This window comes from Sabethes cyaneus, chromosome 1, assembly GCF_943734655.1.
Source record: "Sabethes cyaneus chromosome 1, idSabCyanKW18_F2, whole genome shotgun sequence".
Taxonomy (NCBI): domain Eukaryota; kingdom Metazoa; phylum Arthropoda; class Insecta; order Diptera; family Culicidae; genus Sabethes; species Sabethes cyaneus.
In genome coordinates, this window is record NC_071353.1 from 36,752,255 (window position 1) to 36,774,626 (window position 22,372).

The 22,372-nt window shown below is 42.9% G+C and overlaps 2 protein-coding genes across 2 annotated transcripts; one reads left to right on the forward strand and one right to left on the reverse strand.

Moving 5' to 3' along the window:
• Positions 1-16,767: 16,767 nt before the first annotated feature.
• On the reverse strand, positions 16,768-18,083 carry LOC128732512 (lipase 3-like). Its single transcript, XM_053825778.1, has 3 exons — positions 17,991-18,083; positions 17,210-17,929; positions 16,768-17,148 (listed from the first exon to the last, which is right to left on the reverse strand). The coding sequence occupies exons 1-3, from the start codon at positions 18,081-18,083 to the stop codon at positions 16,768-16,770; spliced, it is 1,194 nt and encodes a 397-aa protein (XP_053681753.1).
• Positions 18,084-18,480: 397 nt separating this feature from the next.
• LOC128745580 (lipase 1-like) lies at positions 18,481-19,743 on the forward strand. Its single transcript, XM_053842658.1, has 2 exons — positions 18,481-19,302; positions 19,369-19,743. Exons 1-2 carry the CDS (start codon positions 18,481-18,483, stop codon positions 19,741-19,743), a joined length of 1,197 nt encoding a protein of 398 aa, XP_053698633.1.
• The last annotated feature ends 2,629 nt before the right edge of the window (positions 19,744-22,372 follow it).

Sequence of the window (22,372 nt, forward strand, 5' to 3'; positions counted from 1 at the left end):
AAAAGTACTTGAACGAAAAATATGCTGCACTCATCAAAGCCGCAGCAGAAGAAAATGGAAGTGAATGTCGTTTTAGCCAAATCAGCGGTTCGAGTAAAGTGAGACTCTGGATAGACACTCATAAGAAGCAGTTGGCTGGGGCCAAATTCGACGCCGAACCAGTTCCAGTGACCTATCCAATCCCCTCCAATGGGCCTAACGAACAGAAGGGTGCAAATGAAGGGAAACAATTACAGCATGCTGACGCGCTGACGCAGAGTAAAACTTCGGCAGAGGAAATTCCGAAGTATACTGGGACGATAAAGAAGGTACCAATTCCACCAGCAAAGGTCACGTCAACGCCGGTTATTAAGAAAGCGATAGAACCAGCAGCAAGATCAGTGCAAGTGCATCGGTCAGATGCACCGCAAGTAGTGTTACGCTCAAATGTTGAACCAGAACAAATCCAACAGCAAAAATATCAAACAGAAAATCTAAATCGCGAAAGTGTAGCACCGCACCCTAGGCCAGTCGATAGACCATTTGTACCACATCATACAATTAATCAATCTGATTCCAACGTACAGTTTCAACAACAATTAGCTGCCAGGCAGGTGGTCCCTAAGGAGTTGCCGGTGTTCACGGGAAATCCAGAAGAATGGCCATTATTTGTGAGCAGCTACCGAAACTCGACAAGCATGTGCGGTTATACTAATGCGGAAAATTTAATGAGACTGCAAAGGTGTCTGAAAGGTGCAGCCATGGAAGCAGTACGGAGCAATTTATTATTGCCATCTTCCGTTCCTCAGGTGATGGACACATTAGAAACATTGTTCGGGGGTCCTGAACGACTGGTCCAGTCATTACTCAACAAAGTTCGAAAGGCACCACCACCGAAGTCTGATAAACTGGAGACTCTTATTAATTTCGGCTTAGTGGTTCAGAATCTCGTCGGGCATTTGAGAGCGGCTAATCAACAAGCACATCTAACTAATCCAACGTTATTACACGAGCTAGTGGAAAAGTTACCAGCAAACATTCGTCTGGAATGGGCAATGTTCAAGAGGCGCCAAACTATAGTCGATCTTGGTACTTTCTGCGAGTACATGACGTCGCTTATATCAGCAGCTTGTGAGGTCACTATGTTCTGTCCAGATCCCTGCAGACCGGGTCGAAATGATAAATCAATTCCTCGGGAGAAAGTGTTCATGAATACTCACTCGCAGTACGACGCAAGTAAGAAGGTTGATACTGGTAAGCGAACAAAAAATCAAGAAAAACCATGTTTTGTGTGTCAGAGTACTAGCCACAGGGTTAGAGATTGTACTAGGTTTAAGTCTCAATCATTAGCAGATCGTTGGAAAGTAGTAGAAGCGAATCAAATGTGTAGTAGGTGCTTGGTTACCCACGGCAGATGGCCGTGCAAGTCTGCACGACTGTGTGAAGTGAACGGTTGTAGACAGAATCATAATCCACTTTTGCATCCAGGCCGACCTAGAGTAGGTGAGAGAGTAGACACAAATTATAATTTTCCTTCAGTCGTTTCTGTACACCAGCAAATACAAAGTAATACACTTTTCCGTATTGTGCCGATAATGTTGTATGGGAAGACGGGTCAGATAAAAACGTTTGCGTTCCTTGATGAGGGTTCATCGATCACTCTTATGGACAAGAATCTTGCAGATCAGCTAGGGGCAGAAGGGAAAGTCCAACCTCTGTGCCTGACGTGGACAGCAAATGTTACTCGCCAGGAAACCGATTCACGTAGAGTTAACCTGAAGGTGTCGGGACTTGGAAGCACAAAGGTCTTTCCACTGAATAACGTTCGAACCGTGGGAAGTTTAAATTTGCCAGTGCAAACAATGTGTTACGACGATCTCTCTATGAGATTCCCTCATTTACAGGGACTACCAGTTAGAAGTTATCAAGACGCAGTACCTCAGTTACTAATTGGCTTGGACAATCTAAAATTAGCGATACCGCTCAAAAGGCGCGAGGGACGATTTAATGAGCCTATGGCAGCAAAAACTAGGCTTGGCTGGACGGTGTTTGGTAATATGAACGAGTCAGCAGATACTACTACTTCACCTTCGTTTCATATATGTGCGTGTAACGAAGGACTTCGTCTTCACGACTTGGTGAAAACTTTTTTTGCAGTCGATAATTTGGGAATTTCGGCTGCACCGATGCCAGAAAGTGAGGAAGTGAAACGCGCAAAGGATATTCTTCGAAACACAACAGTGCGACTGGACGATGGTCGATTCGAAACTGGCCTGCTCTGGAGGACAGATAAAGTAGAATTCCCGAGCAGTTATTTTATGGCAGAGCGGAGATTAAGATGTTTAGAACGCCGTTTGGATTGCCAACCGGAATTACGCGCTAAAGTGGAGAAACTTATAGACGAGTTCCAGATCAAAGGATTACTTCTAAGATTTGGGAGGAGAAGAAGCTACCGGAGGAGTGGATTGAAGGAGTGGTTTGTCCCATCTATAAAAAGGAGGATCGGCTCGTCTGCTTCAGCTATCGTGGCCGGGATGGAAAAAATCGCTTCTACCGATCAAGAACATAGGGCCGATCATATTCAGATTCATTGACATCACTACTTGCAAGCGACAAATACTTTGTCACGATCTGTACAGATTGTGACAAACATCACATCAGATTATGTTTATGATGGTGACGAACTGGAAACGGTTTAACTACTTTCTGAATACTGGGTTTTCCCTAGAGACGATCGAGCTCGTGGTTCATTCTTCGCCTCCAAACACCGTTCTCTTGCACGCCGCCAAAGATGGTGCTTAGCAAGCGCCGTTCGAAAACTCCTAGTGCTTGTAGGTCCTCTTCTAGCAATGTCCATGTCCATACTTTGCCCTTCGCAAAATGTTACGATCAAGAAGGATACGCCGCTGTTTCGTACTTCGTTCGGCTGACGATGTTTAAAACCCCTTATCAGGCAAGCAGGTAGGTAATGGACCTGAAGTCGTGGCGCTGCCTACGAAGGACATATGTGTGCTTGCCGTGTTCGTGCGAAAAGTGCTGCGGGCGATATTTGGCGGAGTACAAATTGAAAGCGGAGAGTGGGGGAGGCGTATGACTACGTACGAGCTAGATGCACTGCTTGGAGATACTCCATACATATGGCGAAAGTCAGTAGGCTAGGGTGGGCCGAACAAATCGTAAGACTGCCGGACGACAGTGCCACGAAAACAATTTTCTTTAAAAGCCCCACTGGCATCAGAAACAGGGGGCTCAATGTGATACGTGCTACCCCGACCAGGTTGAAAGTGATTTGCGACTTTTGAGACGACTGGAACATTGGCCGGGTGGCCCATGATCGTGTTGAATGGAGACGACTAATCGAAACTATACTCCTGTTTCGCCACCCCGGCTCTAGGCTGCTGACGACTACGAAAACCTCCATTTTGTGCCAAGACGCATTATTCTACGGCCTGCGGCGTAGAAGCAACCAGCCGTTAACCTTCTCAAAGTTGAACTAGCCAGAGAAAATATGGTGTGCCCAACCATTACATCGTTAAAAGTGGTTCAACTCAGCCAGAGTTACCCAGTAAACGGGGTTACTTGCAACACTTTTCTGGTTTTGCGTTTCTTATAATTTTAAATTTGATTTTAAACCTCGAACGACTATTTTTAGATATTTTGAGTGTGTTTGCAATAAAACAAGAGATACTGGAGGTATGTTTTGCTTCCCAATTTCGTCTATCACTTTTTTAAAGACATTCGGTGAAAATGCAGCATGTAAGCGAACTCCAAATTGCCGTTTCAAGGCACGTGGAATTTTTCACAATTTTAATTTTTCTAGAGATGGCAGTAGACAAAATAACATCATACAGATGCAAACTTACTTTGTGCATGCTGTCTATTACGATAATTATATATTTTACAAGTGCTGCAAGCCGCGCCATATTGGAAATATCAACATGATTTCATCGTTTCTTCTCCAAGTTCAAAACATAAACAAAGCTCAAAGTTGCTATTTGTTAGCTTATATGACGCACTAATTGTGTACAGAAACTAAGTGATAAAAAATAATTGCATGTCAATGAGCAGACGCAACTTTGCACATCCATTTTTTCTACTCTGAAAGTGAAATTACTTTCCAATCGTATAAAAACAACCAAAACAATGATATAATGTATTAAACTTAACTAAACAATAGGTAAACGTCCCTTCTTTAAAGCCGCATTGAGTCAATGTCAAGTCAATGGCATTGACTACAAATGGCTATGTTAACAATCAAATGCGTTAGAGCTGTCAAAAGTGCGATGCGCAGAAGTGTTGCAAGTAACTCCGGTGTTGCAAGTATCCCCGGATGACGATATATAGTCATCTTAATTATAGATGCTCCGGAGAAATTAAAAAATAATTATGGTTGCAGTAGAAAGGCCAGGTCACACCGCTAGGTGGATTAGTGAAGGTTTTTTTATTGAATGATTATTTAGGTATTCCGAGAAAATTCGTCTTATCATGTTGAGCTTTTCGAGACTCAGCCAAATCGAGGTTTGGCCTTTCGTGATTCGACCAATTTATTTTCTTCCTTCTGTGGCAGTTGTTGAAATTCGGCCTTTTAGAATTCGCCTATTTATTATGCACAGTAATATTAGGATTCATGCAAGCTTCCGTAAAAGGCTGCTTTTTCCATTACAAATCAAGAAGGAGGAGTCTGAGCCATAGGTCTAATAATCATTGACCGATGACGTACTTTCAGTACCCGCGGCGAACAGCCGATCAAAACAGAATTGTAAAAATAGTTGGTTTCGCACCAATGCACAATGGGCAAAACCGAGCTCGTAATCCCAAGAATTAGAAGCCGCTGCTTTGGAATTTTACAAGATACTTATTCTTATGTAAAAAAATGCAGGAAATCGATTGGTGATGGTTTCATCCTGTGCCGACTTCGGGAAGTGGTCCATTTTGCCCTATTTTCCCCAAAAATCAAAGTATGGAATGAATGGAATTTGATTCTTCTGATGTTTTGACAAAATTTGGAGGCTATTTGAGTTCGCTTCACGGACGGCAAATAAGTTTTTATACTGTTTAATTAGCTTTTATCATGATTTTTGGGGAGAATAGCACAAAATGGATCACTTTCCGAGCCTGCGCAGGTTGAAACCACTACCAATCGAATTCCTGCATTTTCTTACATAGAAATAGATGTCTTGTAAGATTCCAAACCAGCGGCTTCTAATTCTTGGGATTACGAGCTCGTTTTTGTCCATTATGCAATGCATCATATCGATCACTATGTGATCGACCGCATCGAATGTCCGCTACAGTGAACAATGACGTCAACGCCCTTGCACGGCAACATGCAGCCCGGGAACAGTGTGCGTAGACGATTGCATATCTGTTATCGATGCACAATGGACTTATCGTGGAACCGCTAATCATGAATCAGGTCATTGTTCCAAAAAATGCTTGGTACTTATTCTGAGTATGAGAAACTATTATGGATTTCAATGTGGGAATGGAATATAGGATTGGTTGGGAACCAAATCGAAATTCGAGACTCGATCTGCGTGATCACCAACAAATATCGTCTACCAAATAGTAGAATGCGTTGTTCAACCAAGTGGTTTATCAACTCAAGAAATTTTATGGTTTTAGCAATTTTATGCTGTGGGTTTTGTCGTTTAAGATAAATTATGGAAAACAATTAATGTTAATAATTGTTTATACTACAGGTGGCCCTCGTGGGATCGGTTATAGGTCAACAGGTTCGTATTCATTGCAGCGCTCGCTGAGTGTACGTGTAATGGAGTCTGAGGAACTTGATTGCATGATTAAGCTAGGCTCAGTTCTGATCAGAGCGTTACAGCAGCCGGTCGAAGTGCAACGAAATAGGAAATGGCTGCTATCTGTTGGTGGATATTTTTTTATAGTGTTTTTTGGGTTAGCAGTTCGCCGGTTCCGGCCGAAGATCTTGATACGGTGCGAAAGGAGAACGACTTACTAGCGCCGATCGATGATGACGCAGAACTGACAGTTGTGAGTAGAGAGACAAGGACACATTCGTAGAGACGCCAACATTTATCGTGCAATTCCTATTCACAGCCACAGCTAATCAGTAAGTACGGTTATAGAATGGAAAGTCATGCAGTGATCACAGAAGACGGTTATATTTTGACAATGTTTCGCATCTTTCCAAGACAGCCCGTCGAAACGGCGAAATTACCTGTTCTCATGGTGCATGGCTTGTTTAGTAGCTCAGCTGATTTCGTGATTAGTGGTCCAAATATCAGTTTAGCCTATCTATTGGCAGACGATGGTTACGAAGTTTGGTTGGCGAACGTTCGAGGAACGCGTTACTCAAGAAATCATACATCGATGGAAGTGGAATCCAAGGAGTATTGGAATTTCTCGTGGCATGAGATTGGTTATTATGACCTACCGAAGATGATTGATTACATCTTGAATACGACAAAAGCGTCGAAACTTCACTATATCGGGCACTCGCAGGGCTGCACTGTCTACTTTGCTATGAGTGGTAGTCGATCGGACTACAACGATAAAATAGCGCTCATGATAGCCACAGCCCCTGCTGTTGTTCTCGAGCGTATTCGCAGTCCAATACTGCGAGTAATGCTAAGCTTAGCCGGCAAGATTGAAGAGATCTTGAGCGCCTTAAATATCGTGGAATTATTACCCTATAATGAAAACACATACCGCGTTACGAAAGCTGTTTGTCCACCGGAGGAGCCCAACAATTTATGCAACCAATTTGTAGGTCAGTTAGCCGGACCACATCCGGAGATGTACGATCAGGTACGTAAAAGTATACACTATCGGAAGGTCGAACACTAACTTTTGATTTTCTTTATCGATGGTCAGAAATTGGGACTTAAATACATGGGTCATGTTTCAGCCGGAGCCTCCACCAAACAGCTGATCCATTATATCCAGGTTGCTCGCAGCGGCTTATTTCGTCAGTACGACTATGGTCAACGAGGCAACCTTCAAACCTACAGTGACTGGAAACCTCCTACCTATAATCTCAATTCATCGCTCGCTCCAGTTATAATATTCTATGGACTGAACGATTGGGTGGTGCACCCTCGAGATGTGCAGCAGTTTTCCAGGATGTTGCCCCGCCTAGTGTCGGCAAATGTCGTTGCGGACAAGAAGTTCAATCATGTGGATTTCGTTTTGGCACGAAACGTTCGCTCACAGGTTTATGATAAGCTAATAGCGATGCTGAATGAATACAGTGATGTTTAGGTATTAAACAGATGAGCTATTTATGAAAAGTCAGGGAACGTCGTAGAAAATTTGGCATGTGCCAGCACAATCGAAATAAAAGTTCTATCGTGCAGTTCATGCGAAACGGTGCTCGGATTATTGTGGGAAACTATTTTTTCATAATGGAACTCTGTTTCAGTGATTGGATAAACCAAATCTGAATGACCATCCTAGAGAAAACGGAGTAATTATATAAGGAAATGTAAATAAAATTTACTGGAACGGTATTAGTGACTTTAAGGCACTTTAAGAAATACGGGCACCGGGGATGTGACGTGCTTCGAAACTGCGGGTCTCCATCTGAACAAACGTAGCAGTCTCATTACCATATAGAGACCCGTAAGATTTAATCGGCTCTTCCTCTTCCTTTCGATGAAATTGGATGCTCTTCTCATCTCATCGATACGATGCACCGATGGAATTGTATAATCCCTTATGATGTCTATTAGGATAGGAGAATTAGACTTTGCAAATTAATGCGAACTTAATTGCATTGATTAAACCGTAACCACGCTCACATAGCTTACATATCTATCGTAGTTGGTGTAACATAATTCGATTTGTTTTACTTTGTTGTACATATTTAATATGTACTGAATATATTTATCCAATTCGGAAATTATTTGAAAATGATCAATTAGCAATCAATCTGAATTGAAATACTTGAGTCAGAATGTCACTCTCTACATATTTCATTGCTTGTTCCACGCAAAAAGCTGATCTTGGCTTATGAGATGTATAATTAATATTACTTCCTTTAGTTTAACCTACTGTGAGAACATGTGTAAAAAATATTATTGTAAAACTGACGTAAACCAGGTACCGTCAAACGGGGTAACTTGCAACAGCGGGGTAACATGCAAAAACACTATTTCGATTTAATTTACTGTACTTTTTGATCTGTTACTTCAATTTTTAATCTATATCAGTTACTGAATCTTGTTGTTAACAGTTCAAAGAAGCCATAGATACTATTATGTTGATTTTCTGCTGTTTTGGTGATTTTACAAAAAATCCAAAAAGATGGTGTCAAATTCGTCGTCAATTTTTCGTCAGTAAAACGTTTGTGTCGCCCACAGACACTTCAAATAAAAGAAGCCTAACATACATTTTTATAGCAAAATGAACAATAAGGAAACAAAATAATCGATTTATGATGACTAGTTTTGTTTATCTTACTTGTTACCACATTATTCGTAAAACAAGTACTTAAACGTGGTAACTTGCAACGATTGGTAGATATTAAAAGCTGTGTTCCGTTAGCTTCAAGAGGCATGTTAGCATTTAATTTTGCATCAAACAACGCGATTTTGCATAGTGGATATACGACGTGTAATGCGTTATTACACAACTCCCACTCCCCTAAGTGCTTTACGTAATATGTGATTGGTCCTTAAAGAAGGTAGCTCTAAAATATCCAGACAAGGAATATCAACTGCATGAATAATATAAAAAGTTATTTCTGTAATTTCCGTTACGGGGCTCATACATTTTTTCACCAACGTGACATAGGACATTTATGCGTATATTCATAGCAAAAGCATTAAAAATCGCAAGTCGGATTATCATTTGCATATACAAGTCAAAAGAAACTCATACAAATCTTTAAATTCGTTCAATTTCTAAAAAAATATTGCTTGTTGCAAGTTACCCCGTTTAAGGGGTTACTAGTAACAAACTAGTTACAAAATTGTACAACAGCCAATATTGATCGTATATTTTTTCTCAATATATGAAATTGTTCTATCCTAGACCTAATAACTTTGTATTAATTGAATGTCCTCAAATGTACTACAGATAAGTTTTCACTTGCACTCATAGTTGAGAACTGTTGCAAGTTACCCCGTTTGACGGTAATCACAAGAAATATCGATCAGGTTTTATGGACATTATCATCATTTCACACCCTTAACCCTATGACGTCCTTATAGGTTAAACAGGATGTTAGGTAGCTCAGTGAAAATATTTCAGGGGGTGATAAAGGATCATATTTGACGAAAAAAATCCTTCTACGCATACCGTGTACCCCCGTTGGTATGACCTTCTTTAATCTGAACATTTTTAATCTGTACCCCGGTGGTATGAATGCGTTCACATTAAAAACCGACCAAGCGTCACACACAATTGACGTTAAAGTTGACCGGTAAAATAAAAAAAAAGGAAAAAATATTAATGCGTTTCCTCTTGCTCCGGAGCTTTGCCAATACAGCTCATATGCAACCTACCTCTCTGCAGCACTCAAAATAGTTTATTTTAGTTGAAATTCCCGAGCCAATTTCGTCTTCTACAAATCGAACCTTTAGAATTCGCGCATGTTTGAAATGTTTTCAAAACGTTTGTTTTCGTCAAATCAAAACAACAAGTTCAGGCGCGTCTTGCGCGTATGTGAAAATGAATAGAGTTACCAAATATTCAGATTAAAAATGAACTCGCCCAATCTGAACGAGCTGTTTTTCATATTAGCGGGGGTTGAGTGTACAGCCAAATCTCAATCGTTACAGAGTTATTGGACATTTTCAGTTTTCGGTTCTGTTTACCTTAAATTAGCTCTTGTACAAAAACTATGCTAGCTAGCTCAATTATGTTACTTTCTCTTATCTTATCTTATCTCACACTAACGCAGCCAATACTTGAAGGCATCCTGGAAAATGCCGATTGCTTAAATCGGTCATTTTTCTTGTCAACGGCCAGGCCAACTGCGCAGCATGTACCGCAGAGAGAATTCCAAAGAATTAAGTGGAATTAAAAATGATACTTAATTCCATTCAACTCATTGAAATCAAGGGGAAGGAAGAAAGCGTGGACCTCCCGTAAACGCTTCCCTTGAAGATATTGATTAATTTACAGATTACAAATTGTAGTCGTTGGGAGTATCTTTGCTAATAAAGGTTAAGTGATACTCCGGACCCTCGGGGATGAACTTATGGCATTAACCATAGTCTGGCTGCAATAGGCCAAGGTTATAGCGCCTTTTTTTCGCTCTCTGAAAATTGAAAAATTCCGTCTACCTGGCATCATTTTAATTACTTAGTAAAAGAATAAAATTTAGAAATAATAAAATATATGAATGCAGGACAATCAAATAGATAAACGAGTGAAGTTATGAAACGACCTCACCGGCATTTGTTTCTTCGTCCATTCCATTAAATCCCGCCACTGAACAGCATTTTCGATTAAACTTGAAACAGTTTAAAGTCCTATTCGAAAGCTAGGTTTTGGGTGCCTCCGGGGCAGAACTTCATAAACCGCAAAAGTCACTACCGTATGCACAAGCGTAAATTCGGACCGCTTCCAGTAACAGTTGCCTCCAGTAATTCCGTCTGCATCCAAACATGTAACTTTTTTGTCACTATCTTCAAGGCACATGCTAATTCTATATCTGCTGCCGCTGGCCGAAAAACTAATATGTTTGATTATTTTAACAACTAATCTGCTTGATTATTTCCAACTTCCCAATTCGTACGGAACCGATAATTCGTTTTATTAAATATTGTTTTACAAACTGTAAGAAAAATTTTGACAGCGAAAAATTTTGCTGCCGTCCACACGCGCTGTTTACTGCGATCCTTCTCACTCGAATACTCACGCCACTTGGCAAAAAACTTATGAAACATTGTACACCGACTGAAAAAAATAGTATCCAAAAATTAGTAAATTTATTGCCAGAATCTCAAAATATACTGAGATAAAGTTAACGTTCCACAGGCATTGTACAAAACACAACAGCGCGAGTAACCTTCAATTAAGTCGTCATTGAAGTTTCTGGTTTCATCTTTGCAAAGTTCAGTTTCGGCAGTTAAACCCTAGCTCAATTATGTTACTTTCATTCGAAAACTGAAAAAAATTTGTATTGAAAATTGCGTTTTAACCTCCCACTTTATGAGATTTAATAGCTTTTAAGAAGCAAAAAACTTTGAAATAAGTGTTTCTCAGGGCATTTTTATCGAATTTCTCCTAAAAATGTGTGATAAAACTGATTGCTGTTATTCACCAATAAGCTCTAGTACCGTTGTACAATTAGGTCTTTGACTCGAACTCATACATCACGCATAGCGCACTAGATTAACGCGTGCGAGAGACACGGTAAGACGCATATGGGAAAGAGTTTCGAAACTGACTTTTCGAGTCTCTCTGGGACGTTTCTGAAAACAATTGCAGTATTAAAATGTATTCTCCGGGACCACTCGCGGACATTTACCTTTGTTATGGCTCCGCTAATTGTGTAGCAACGACAGCCCTGCAGGAGTATGGTTGTAGATTTTCTGATCGTCGGCTACATAATGCAAGTAAGTGAACATAAATCCAGAAGTGTTCGTTTTGTTGCACAATGATTTTCATTCAGGGACGTCTACGACAACGCACCGTCGCTTCCGAGAAGGAACAATGTTTTCAACCTCATCAGCAAGTGGCGTCAGCAATTGACCATAAAATTTTGCGAATCGTGGGAAATGATTTCAAGACAAGCACGAGGCAAATTGCGGCACAGTCCCTTGTCACCACGGAGGTGAGGAACCTATTGTACCGTGTAAAAAGCATTCTTTCCACACTGCAGGTTCAAGAGCTGCTACTAGCGAATAAACCTAAGCGGCTTGAGTTTTACAGGATTATGCAAGCAAAAGTGGCGGCAAACCCTCAATTTATGAAAAACATTGTTATTGTTTTTCATACGTGTCACTGTGTCAGAATGAGTTCATCGCACGTGGTAATCTAGTGTGATATGCGTGATGTATGAATTCTTGCAGTTCAGATACTAATTCAACACCCAAAACCATACGTTTAAAATAAAATGGCAACGAAACAAGAAGAGTAAGACGTTTTACGTCAAAGAACTAATTGTAGAACGGTACTAGAGCTTTAAATTGGCGAATAACAGCAATCAGTTTTATCACACAGTTTTAGGAGAAATTCGATAAAAATGCCATGAGAAACACTTATTTTTTTGCAAAGTTTTTTGCTTCATAAAAGTTACTAAATCTCATAAAATGAGAGGTTTAAGCGCAATTTTCAATACGAAATTTTCTCAGCTTTCGAATGAAAGTAACAGAACTGAGCAAGCTAGCATGGTTTCAGAGCTAATTTAGGGCAAACAGAACCGAAAGCTGTAAAAGTTCAATAACTCAATAACACGATGCAACATAAACCCCTCAGCTCTACAAACTCAACACGAAATAAACCATTAACTCATTGACACGAGAAAATTATAAGAAGTTATACGATCATCGCAGTAGGTTAAAAGTCACAAAGCAACCATTTGATTGGAACAGAAACAGATAGGTATGTAAAGCTCACTGGCTACTTACTTACTTATCCAGCCGAGAACCGGGGTGGCTCTTGCCGTATGCAGAATTCCTCTCCATTCTACTCGGTCCTGGGCTGCTCGTCGCCAATTCGGTTTCAACCTGGTCGAGCCATCTAGCACGTTGAGCCCCTCTATTCCTGGTGCCGGTGGGGTTCTTGAAGAGAATGGATTTCACTACACAGTCGTCTGGCATCCTTGCGACGTGACCGGCCCACCGTAGTCTCCCAACATTCACCAGGTGTACGATGGGAATTTCTCCAAGCAGTGCCTGTAGCTCGTGATTCATACGTCTCCGCCACTCTCCGCTTTCCATTTGTACTCCGCCAAAAATAATCCGCAACACCTTTCGTTTAAAAATGGCAAGTGCACGTATGACTTCCGTAACCAAAGTTACTGTCTCAAGTCCGTAGAGGACTACCAGTCTGATCAGCGTTTTGTACATCGTCAGCTTTCTGCGGCGGCGTATGCTCCTGGATCGAAACGTCAAGCGGAGGGAAAAGTAGGCTCGATTTTCAGCTTGAATGCGTCGAGGGACCTCCTTACTCGTATTACTGTTTCCGGTGACCAGAGATCCCAAATATACGAACTCATCAAACACTTCCAGTTCATCGCCGTCAATAGCCACTGTCCATGGGAGGCAAACATTACTTTCTCGGGAGCCTTTTCCTACCATATATTTGGGTTTCGATGCATTAATTTGTAACCCTATCCTCCCAGCCTCCGTTTTAAGTCTGGTGTAGATTGCCTCCGCCGTCCCACGGTCTCTGGTAATGATGTCGAGGTCGTCTGCAAAGGCTAGGAGTTGGCTACTCTTGCTGAAGATCGTTCCTCTCTTTTCGATGCCCGCTCGCCGGATCACACCTTCAATAGCGATATTGAATAACATACAGGACAGTCCATCTCCTTGCCGTAACCCTCTGCGCGATTCGAAAGGACATGAGAGTGTCCCCGAAACGCGCACGTAACACATCACTCGTACCAGAGTAGCTTTGATCAGCCGCGTCAGTTTGTCCGGAAAACCGTACTCTTGCAGTATCTGCCATAGCTGTTCGCGTTCAACGGGATCGTATGCTGCTCTGAAATCTACCAAAATATGATGCGTGGGCACGTTGTACTCTCGACATTTCTGGAGGATTTGTCGGAGAGTAAAAATTTGATCCGTAGTAGCACGGGCCTCCGTAAAGCCCGCCTAATACTGCCCAACGAATTCTCTTGCTATTGGGGATAAACGACGCATCAAAATCTGGGAGAGCACCTTGTAGGCGGCGTTGACCAGCGTAATGCAGCGGTAGTTGCAGCAGTCTAGCCGGTCGCCCTTTTTGCAGATGGGACAGACTACGCCTTCCATCTACTCCTCCGGTAGTTTCTCTTCCTCCCAAATCCATGAAATCAGCCAGTGAAGTGCCGTTGGTTGCTAGAGGTTCTTGGCCATTTTTGTAGAGTTCTGCCGGGAGTCGGTCCTTTTCGGCGGCACTATTATTCTTCAGCAGACCGATTTCTCGCCGGATCTCTTTGATTCTCCACACCTTCTCGCGTATACGACAGATCTTCTGCAATGCCACGATGCCAAACCGATGCCACCAACGAAATTTAGCGATCTGTCGTTCCAGGTACCAAGTCCGAGAAGATATTTCTTGACTCTTGTTAGTTTTTTTGGGTTTAGATAGGTAGCCGTACTAGGGCTTACGCTATCGTCATCTTACAGTGCCGAGAAAACACTGTGCCTCCCCCCTGTTGGTATACGACCTTAGTTTCCACCGGAGTTGGTTACCCGATCTTCGCTAAGGTTACTCGTATTCCGGCTGGTACCACGTGGAGATAGGGGTAGGAGTTGCAAAATAAGAGGCTAGGGACCACAATGGGGTCTGTTTTACGCATTATCCAACCATTTATCAACCACTGCTCACTGGTTATTGGGGACAAATATCCCAAGTACTTACCTCAGTGTAAAAATAAACGCTGGCAACGGCTCTACGCTGGGTTAAATTCAAGATTTGTGGTCTGTCCCATTTACAAAAAAGTGATCGGCTCGACTGCTGCAACTATCGCGGCATAACGCTGGTGGTAAACGCTGCCTGTTACGCCGCTCCTGTTACGCCGCCTATCACCGATAGCTCAATGTTGCATATAAAAGTTATCGAGCGAGCTTCATGAAGTTCCAAGAAGCTCGCGGCTCTACAGACGGCAATTTTTTCTTCCGATAGATCTTGCAGTAATGTCGGGAGTACAATGCGCCCACGCATCACATCTTTATTGATTTCAAAGCAGCATACGGTACAGTCGATTGAGACCCGCTGTGGCGAAAACATACACGAAAACGAGTTTCCGGCCAAATTGACGCGACTGATCAGAGCTAGGATCCAGTGATGTGTTTCGTGCGCACCTCGGGGACATTCCAGGGTTCCTTCGGGACGCAGCAAGGGATGAGACAAGTTAACGGTGTTATTCAACACTCTTAAGTGAAGCCCTGTTAAAGACTTGTTCGTCGAAGCACTCAGCGCAGAGAGCAACCGCTCGAACCTGAGTTCCCGTGAGCTGATCGACGTCCTAATACGGGCATGTGATACCACTATGCTTAGGACGGGGCAGGCAACGAACGGTCGTCGCGCGGTATACTGGTGGAGCGAGTCCATCGCTCTGCTCCGTTCTAGATGCCACAGAGCGAGAAGGCAAGTACAGAGGGCTCGAACCGCAGCAAATGTTTAAGCGCGTGGGGTCGAGCTTAGAGCGGCCAGATTGGCGCCCAACAAAGAGATTAGGTGTAGCAAGAAGCTCCTGTTTTCAGGAGCTATGCCGAGATGCGGATTCGAACACCTGGGGTGGTGCCTACTAGGTGGTGATGAAAAAGATAATGGATGCATCTACTCCACAGGAAACCTGCCCCCACAAGCTGAAAGTCATCGTGGAAGGGCTTTTCCCGCAACACGATCCAATGTGGTGGCCTCCGACCCCGTGCGGGTTATCGAATGATATCCTAATTCCGGTCACGAATGAGGAACTCAACGTAATTGCCAGGAGCTTAAAAACGAGGAAAGCGCCCGGTCCTGACAGGATTCCGAACGAGGCAAGCAAAGCGGCGATCCAAGCATATCCAGATATGTTTAGAGAGACACTTTCCGCGAATTTCCAGACAAAATGAAAGTCCAAAAATTGGTACTGCTACCAGACGGAGACAATACAAAAGCTGCAGGTCTGCGTCAACCTTTGTCTGCAATACATCATTCTGGCTTGAAAGCCTCACTCTTAGATTTTCAATTCGATTTTCCATTCGTACTACGTGCGCGAAACGGTGCTGCCACCTGCCCTAGTTTGATCGATTTGTGAAGCAGAATAGGGATTGGTTAAAGAGTGCAAAGGATAGACAATTCTTTGCAGAAATCTTTACAAATCTTCCATATGGCAGTTCCATGAGAATACAAGAGATCGATTTATGCTTACATAGCGAATACGGTACTCTATCGTCGATGACTTTTGCGGCTAGTGCAGAGCTCTGCCGGGAGTCTACCATTCAGCTGTTCTAAATCGTATATAATTTGTGAACACCCTCAGGATAACGTTCGTTCCATTTCTTTCATTGCACCGCAATGAAATTGTCAATAGAGATACTATTAATATATCATCCAGCGATCTTATTAAGTTGATTAGAGGCTGCCCAGAAGCAATAATTTTCTAGATATCCGTATTTGGGTCCACAGAAGATCACAGAACAAGATAAATATTTCTATATTGGCTTCATACTATCTTTACTTCAACAAAGGATTTTCCCAGTAACCAAACATATTGTTTGTATTTGAATTTTATCAACAAAAAATGATAACACAGCTCATCAATTTGTGGCTTGCAATTCGAAACCACACTTTGTGCGTCACACTCTTTCGGGAGCTAACAACCCAATTCTAATACACGTGCAGATGATAAGATAAGAAGTACTATATATGGTAGGCGTAAGATCCAATCATTTGAATGATTTGCGAAAACGTTTTACTTATCTTTACGGTGGAGATTTGTCATCGCTGCGGGAGTTCAATATAAGTGTATTCATTGAGATTACTTTATTGGGTTGAAACACTTTAGCAGATAAGCTTAAATTGGTAAACCCAATTTTTATTGCTAAAAAGGCGATAAAAAGCAGATTAAATATAGAAATATGTATACTGGAGTCTTCGGATTTACATTCTGTGGTAAGCAAAAAACGTTCGAATCGTTCCACATGAATATCGTAGTATATTCCTCTAGGCGTAAGCATGAAGATCCGAAAGCAGTTCGTCGTAGAGCAAAGATCGCACATTAATCGCCCAGATGAAGTCCATGTGGTTAAACTCACGCTGCCGAACCAGATACTGCTTGTGTACGTTTGGTAATTCCTGGCGAAGCAATTGTACGTCTTCCGGTGCCGCCAACCAGTCGTTTGTGCTGTGGTACAACAAGGTCGGTGCCCTGACGTTGTCGAAGTTATAGCGAGGTGGTACGGCCTGACCATAGCGGATCATGTTCATTGTAACTCCGTGATCGTATTGACGGAAGATGCGCGAACGAATCGTCTGAGCGTGATGAATCATCTGCATGGTTGAAGCTCCTGCGGGTGAATGTGCGTGAATCACGGGAAGCATTGTCTGAAAATTGTAGTTTGAACTATTAGATATGAAATATTTGAGACAAGAACACGTAACTTACAAAGTTCACTTCTTGCGAATTGAATCCAGCGATTAGGAAAGTGTTGATCGTGCACATTTGTTGGAAAGGTGCTCCATCGTGGCAGTTCTGAAGACCGCCCTGGATGTTCATTTCATCGGTAGGCGAGAAATACCAAGTACCCATCATCTGTAGCATTAATTCCGTAGTGTGCAGGTAAGTTGCAAGAAATAGGACATAGGGACTACGGGTGTGATGCATGTAAGCTGCTGGTGCAAGTAAATGTGCGCTCTTTACTCTGTTGTTATAGTAAGGATGTTGAGACATCATCACCCAGAAAGCAGTGGTTCCTTGTGAGTGGCCAACATATTGCAATCCTGTTTGTCCGGTCCGCGCCAGAATATAGTCTATCATATTAGGTATATCTATGCTGCCTACTTCATGCCACGAAAAGTCCCAGAATTGCTGGGTTTCATTGTTCCTTGAACGATGACGATTTGAATAGCGATTACCACGTCCGTTACCAAGCCATACGTCATATCCTGCGTCGGCCAACATATACACCAGGCTTGTCTGCGGACCCATGAGGATGTAGTCAGCTGAAGAGCTCAACATTCCATGCTGTAACAGAACTACTGGTTTTCCGAAAGCTGGCGGAGAAATGGGGCTTCCAGGGCAACGGTGCACTCCCAATAAGTACCCATCATCCGTCTCAATAATATGTTCTTCCGCAGGATAGCCATACTTGCGCAGTAATCCCAGCTATAAAACAAATCAATGTGAGTTCTTCACCTAGATTGATAACGCAACCTGGTTGGCTTACCGCATCCAAGTGCGCGTCCTCAATGATATCCGGATGTATCTGCGCGCTGATAGCCACTACTAGGGTGGCAAAAATAAAAATCAACTGTTTCATCGTATGTTTCTTCTAAGAGCGATTCTAACAAAACTGACTGCTGTCTAACTTCAGCACGCATTTTTATAATCCTCGAACTTATCGCTTCGAACCCGCGTGTGGGGTCACCTTGTTGTAATTTATGGCCAAACGCCGGATTAGATTATATTGGCAAATCTCCCCCTCAGACTCTTATCACGTTTGAGAGTACACCGGAATACGATTACGGTTGTAATCGGCAAAGCGATTGACTTTTGAGAAAGTACCGAGGATTAGACAGCTGGCCCCGCAAAAACTGCGGAAGCACTTTTCTTAAGTGGTTTGAACAACCTGTCTTCAAAGGTGGCGCAGCACTTGAAAATGCTATATAAAATTCATCGTTTTTGTGAGTATAACACTAGTTTGCCACAAAGAAGCTATGGATAAGATCTTTAAAACATTCGTCTTGTTGTGCATCAGCACTGTAAGGAGTACTCCGGTTTATTATAATAACAATACAAGAGATTTTCAAGTAGATTCGGCGGACGCACACCTAACAGTTCCTCAGTTAATTAAAAAATATGGTTATTCAGTAGAGCAACATCACGTAGTCACAGAAGATGGCTACATTTTGGAATTACATCGTATTCCTGGCAAAAACGGCAGCTTACCTGTATTCCTCATGCATGGATTGCTTTGCAGCTCTGCCGATTGGGTTCTAGCCGGGCCAAAAGATGCTTTGGCTTACCTTTTGGCGGACAAAGGATACGACGTTTGGCTCGGTAACGCACGAGGAAATACTTACTCACGAGCGCATCTCACATTGACACCAAACATGTTCGCATTCTGGCAGTTCTCTTGGCACGAGATTGGTTTCTACGATTTACCAGCTATGATCGATTACGTCCTGAATCACACCAAGCACCGAAAACTACACTACATCGGTCATTCTCAGGGAACCACAACTTTCTACGTGATGGCATCCACACGTCCAGATTATAACGACAAAATTCATCTGATGCAGGCTCTCGCTCCAGTAGCATATACGGAGCACATTCGAAGTCCTCTACTGCGGGTCATGTCCCGGTTTCAGGATACATTAACTGTCCTTTTTGAGATCTTCGGAATTGCTGAATTCCACCCGAACAATGCAATCCTGCATGAAATTGCCAACCTTCTATGCACGTCTAGTGCAGTCAATAATCTGTGTTTAAATGTTCTATTTCAGTTGGCTGGAGCCGATCCGGAGCAAATTGATTTGGTTAGCTTCCATATTTTTCTCCACAAATTCAACGATCCTAACTTCTAGTATTATATTATTCCGCAGAAACTGATCCCAATTTTAGTCGGCCACACCCCTGCTGGGGCAGCCACCAAACAGATCGCTCACTTCGCACAGGGAATTCGATCTCGTCTGTTCCGTCGCTACGATCATGGCAAGATCAAGAACCTTTTCGTGTACGGCACACCGACTCCTCCAGTGTACAATTTAACGCAGATCACGGCACCGGTACTGGTGTACTACGCTCTGAATGACTTCCTGGCCAGTCCGGCCGACGTTGATCGTTTGTCAGCGGAGATTCCAAATCTCGTTGAACGCCTCCAGGTGGCTCACGGAAAGTTCAATCATTTGGACTTTTTGTTTGCGAAAAACGTAAAAGAATTGCTCTACGATGAGGTTATAAGGAGGATTAGCTTGTAGAAAAAGTAGGCGAGAATTTCCAACTGTTGTAAGGAAATTGAAAGTATAGATTGCGCTACTTGTAATGCTTACTACCAGAAATGGACAGCTAGAAAAAGTTATTTTATTGCACAGTAACTAACAGACTTTGTTAGTGACAGCGCTGTTTACTGATTCATAAGCTATTATTGTAAGAAATGATATATGACAACTAAAATAGTAGTAAACTAAGCAATACATGACTACTAAACTAAGCATTAAAAACAAAAACAATTGACTTTGGAAAACATTCTTCTTCATCAATTTAGAATCGGAGTGGCTCATGCTTCATCAAATCTCCACTTCACTTAGTCCGAGGTCCGATTCGCCAATTGGTCGAGCGACTCGACAATTGCAAGTCTGCGTCAACCTAGTAGAGCCATCTTGCACGACGGGCTCCTCTATTTCTGGTGCTAGTAGGAACAGATTCGCCGTTCTAGCTTCCGAAGTGATTGGCTCACCGTAACCCCTCTCATTTTCACCAGGTAAAGGATGGGAATCTCTCCAAGGAATACCTGCAGTTCATGCACCCCCACCACTCTTCATTTTTCGTTTGTACTCCGACAAAAGGAGTCCGTAGCAACTGTCGTTCGAATACGGCAAGTCCACGTATATCTTCCGTAAGCAAGGATGCACTCCGTAACCTGTCTAATCAGCGTTTTGTACATCGTCGGCTTCGCTCAGCGAGCATGCGGAAGAAAAGCCTTCAAATCTTCGCTTCTAGTTTTGCGCATATTACCTCCGTCGTCTTGCTGGGAATCCTGCCTTCCGTTTCGATGCCGGCTACGCCGTGTTACTCCTACAATAGCGATGTTAAATAACGCTCAGGTTAGTCCACCGCCTCGCCGCACTCCCCTGCGCGATTCGAAAGGGCTCGAGAGTGTCCTCGAAGTGCATACATAGTAAATCACAGATGATCCGTAATGATTGCGTGGTAGGGTGTTCGGTGCATGGGTACATTGGCGCAACCTACAAGGGAAGCTAGGCGTTTGAAGCTTGAATTCACAAGCCCCAGGAAGTTCGTTGGCCGAATACTGGTGTACACAAGACATCGCCCGGGCAAGTCTTTCTCTACTCAAGCATACGAGGTAAAAATGTTACTCAAGAAAGTAGAGTTGGATTCCTACTGCGCCCAGAAACACATGCGGTCCTCATGAATTGGGAACTAATAAACAAAAGAATAAGCGTGGTTAAATTTTGAACGTGGGTTTGAAACCTTACTGTAGTCCAGTGATATGTATCAACAGATGTTGCGGACCTGCAAGAAAAGAGAGCTTTTACAACCAGCTGAACAGTGTTGTAACAAAATCCCGAAGGGGGACATTCATATCTACTTGGGCGACATCAATGTGAAAATTTACTCAAATAACGCGGATCTTAAACGCGTCATGGGATGCCATGGCCTAAGAGAGCCAGCGGAACCGAGGCCGAACGACACCGCTTGGGCAGTAGTATATTGATCGACGGCGATGAGTTTGAGGTAGTCGATGAATTTGTCTACCTTGGCTCACTGGTAACGGCGGACAATGATACCAGCCGTGAGATTTGGAGGCGTATTATCAGCGCAAGTCGTGCTTACTATGGGCTTCGCAAGCAATTGCGGTCGAGCAGACTAAGTCCTCGTACAAGTGCACCCTGTACAAGACGCTTATTAGACCGGTTGTTCTCTATGGGCATGAAACATGGACAATGCTCGAGGAGGACCTGCGAGTGCTCGGAGTTTTCGAACGACGAGTGCTAAGAACGATCTTCGGCGGCGTACAGGAGAACGGAGTATGGAGACGGAAGATGAAGCATGAACTCGCACAGCTTTATGGCGAACCCAGTATCCAGAAGGTGGCTAAAGCTGGACGGTTACGATGGGCAGAGCATGTAGCAAGAATGCCGGACAACTACCCTGCAAAGATGGTGTTCGCATCAAATCCGGTAGGAACAAGACGACCACGAGCGCAAGATGGCAAGATGGTTAGACCAGATGGAGCGAGATCTGGCAGAGAGTACTCGGTGTTCGAGGAATTGGAGAGCGGAGGCCCTCAACCGAGTGACATGGAGAAACTTTGTTGAACAGACTTTTTCTTAGGACGGCAAGCCACCTAATGAATGGCCTAAGAGAGATGAGCGAAAACGGAGAGCTGTTTACAGAGCTTTGTGGTAATAACAACTAGTCTTTAGTGGATCGCACTTTCCCTGTGGGTTAGACCGGACGTGCGAAGCCTTCTGGATGTACGCCACTAGCACAGCTCCGATATTTTATGCGAGCATCACCTTGTTATTGCTGAGATACACTAACGCGTCGATAGTGTCCAACGGCGGCAGGAGCAAGTTGGATATCGTTACGACATCCTAGCCAAAGAAGAATCCAGCCAGCACCAACTTGTATATCAATGTACGAAAATTATTGTAAATATCTCTCAACAAATTCGGATTTGTAAATAAAGCCTAATAAAGCGCGCACAAGTTGATATTCTATCGTTTATAACGCTAGTAGCTGACAAATATACGATTTCCAGCACAAAGTTGTAAAGCTGTATGTAGCTGGTAGCGCTTAATCGGATCTTATCGTATTGCAATACCTATATAAGTGTATCGCTCAAAATTATTGAGTGCCTCA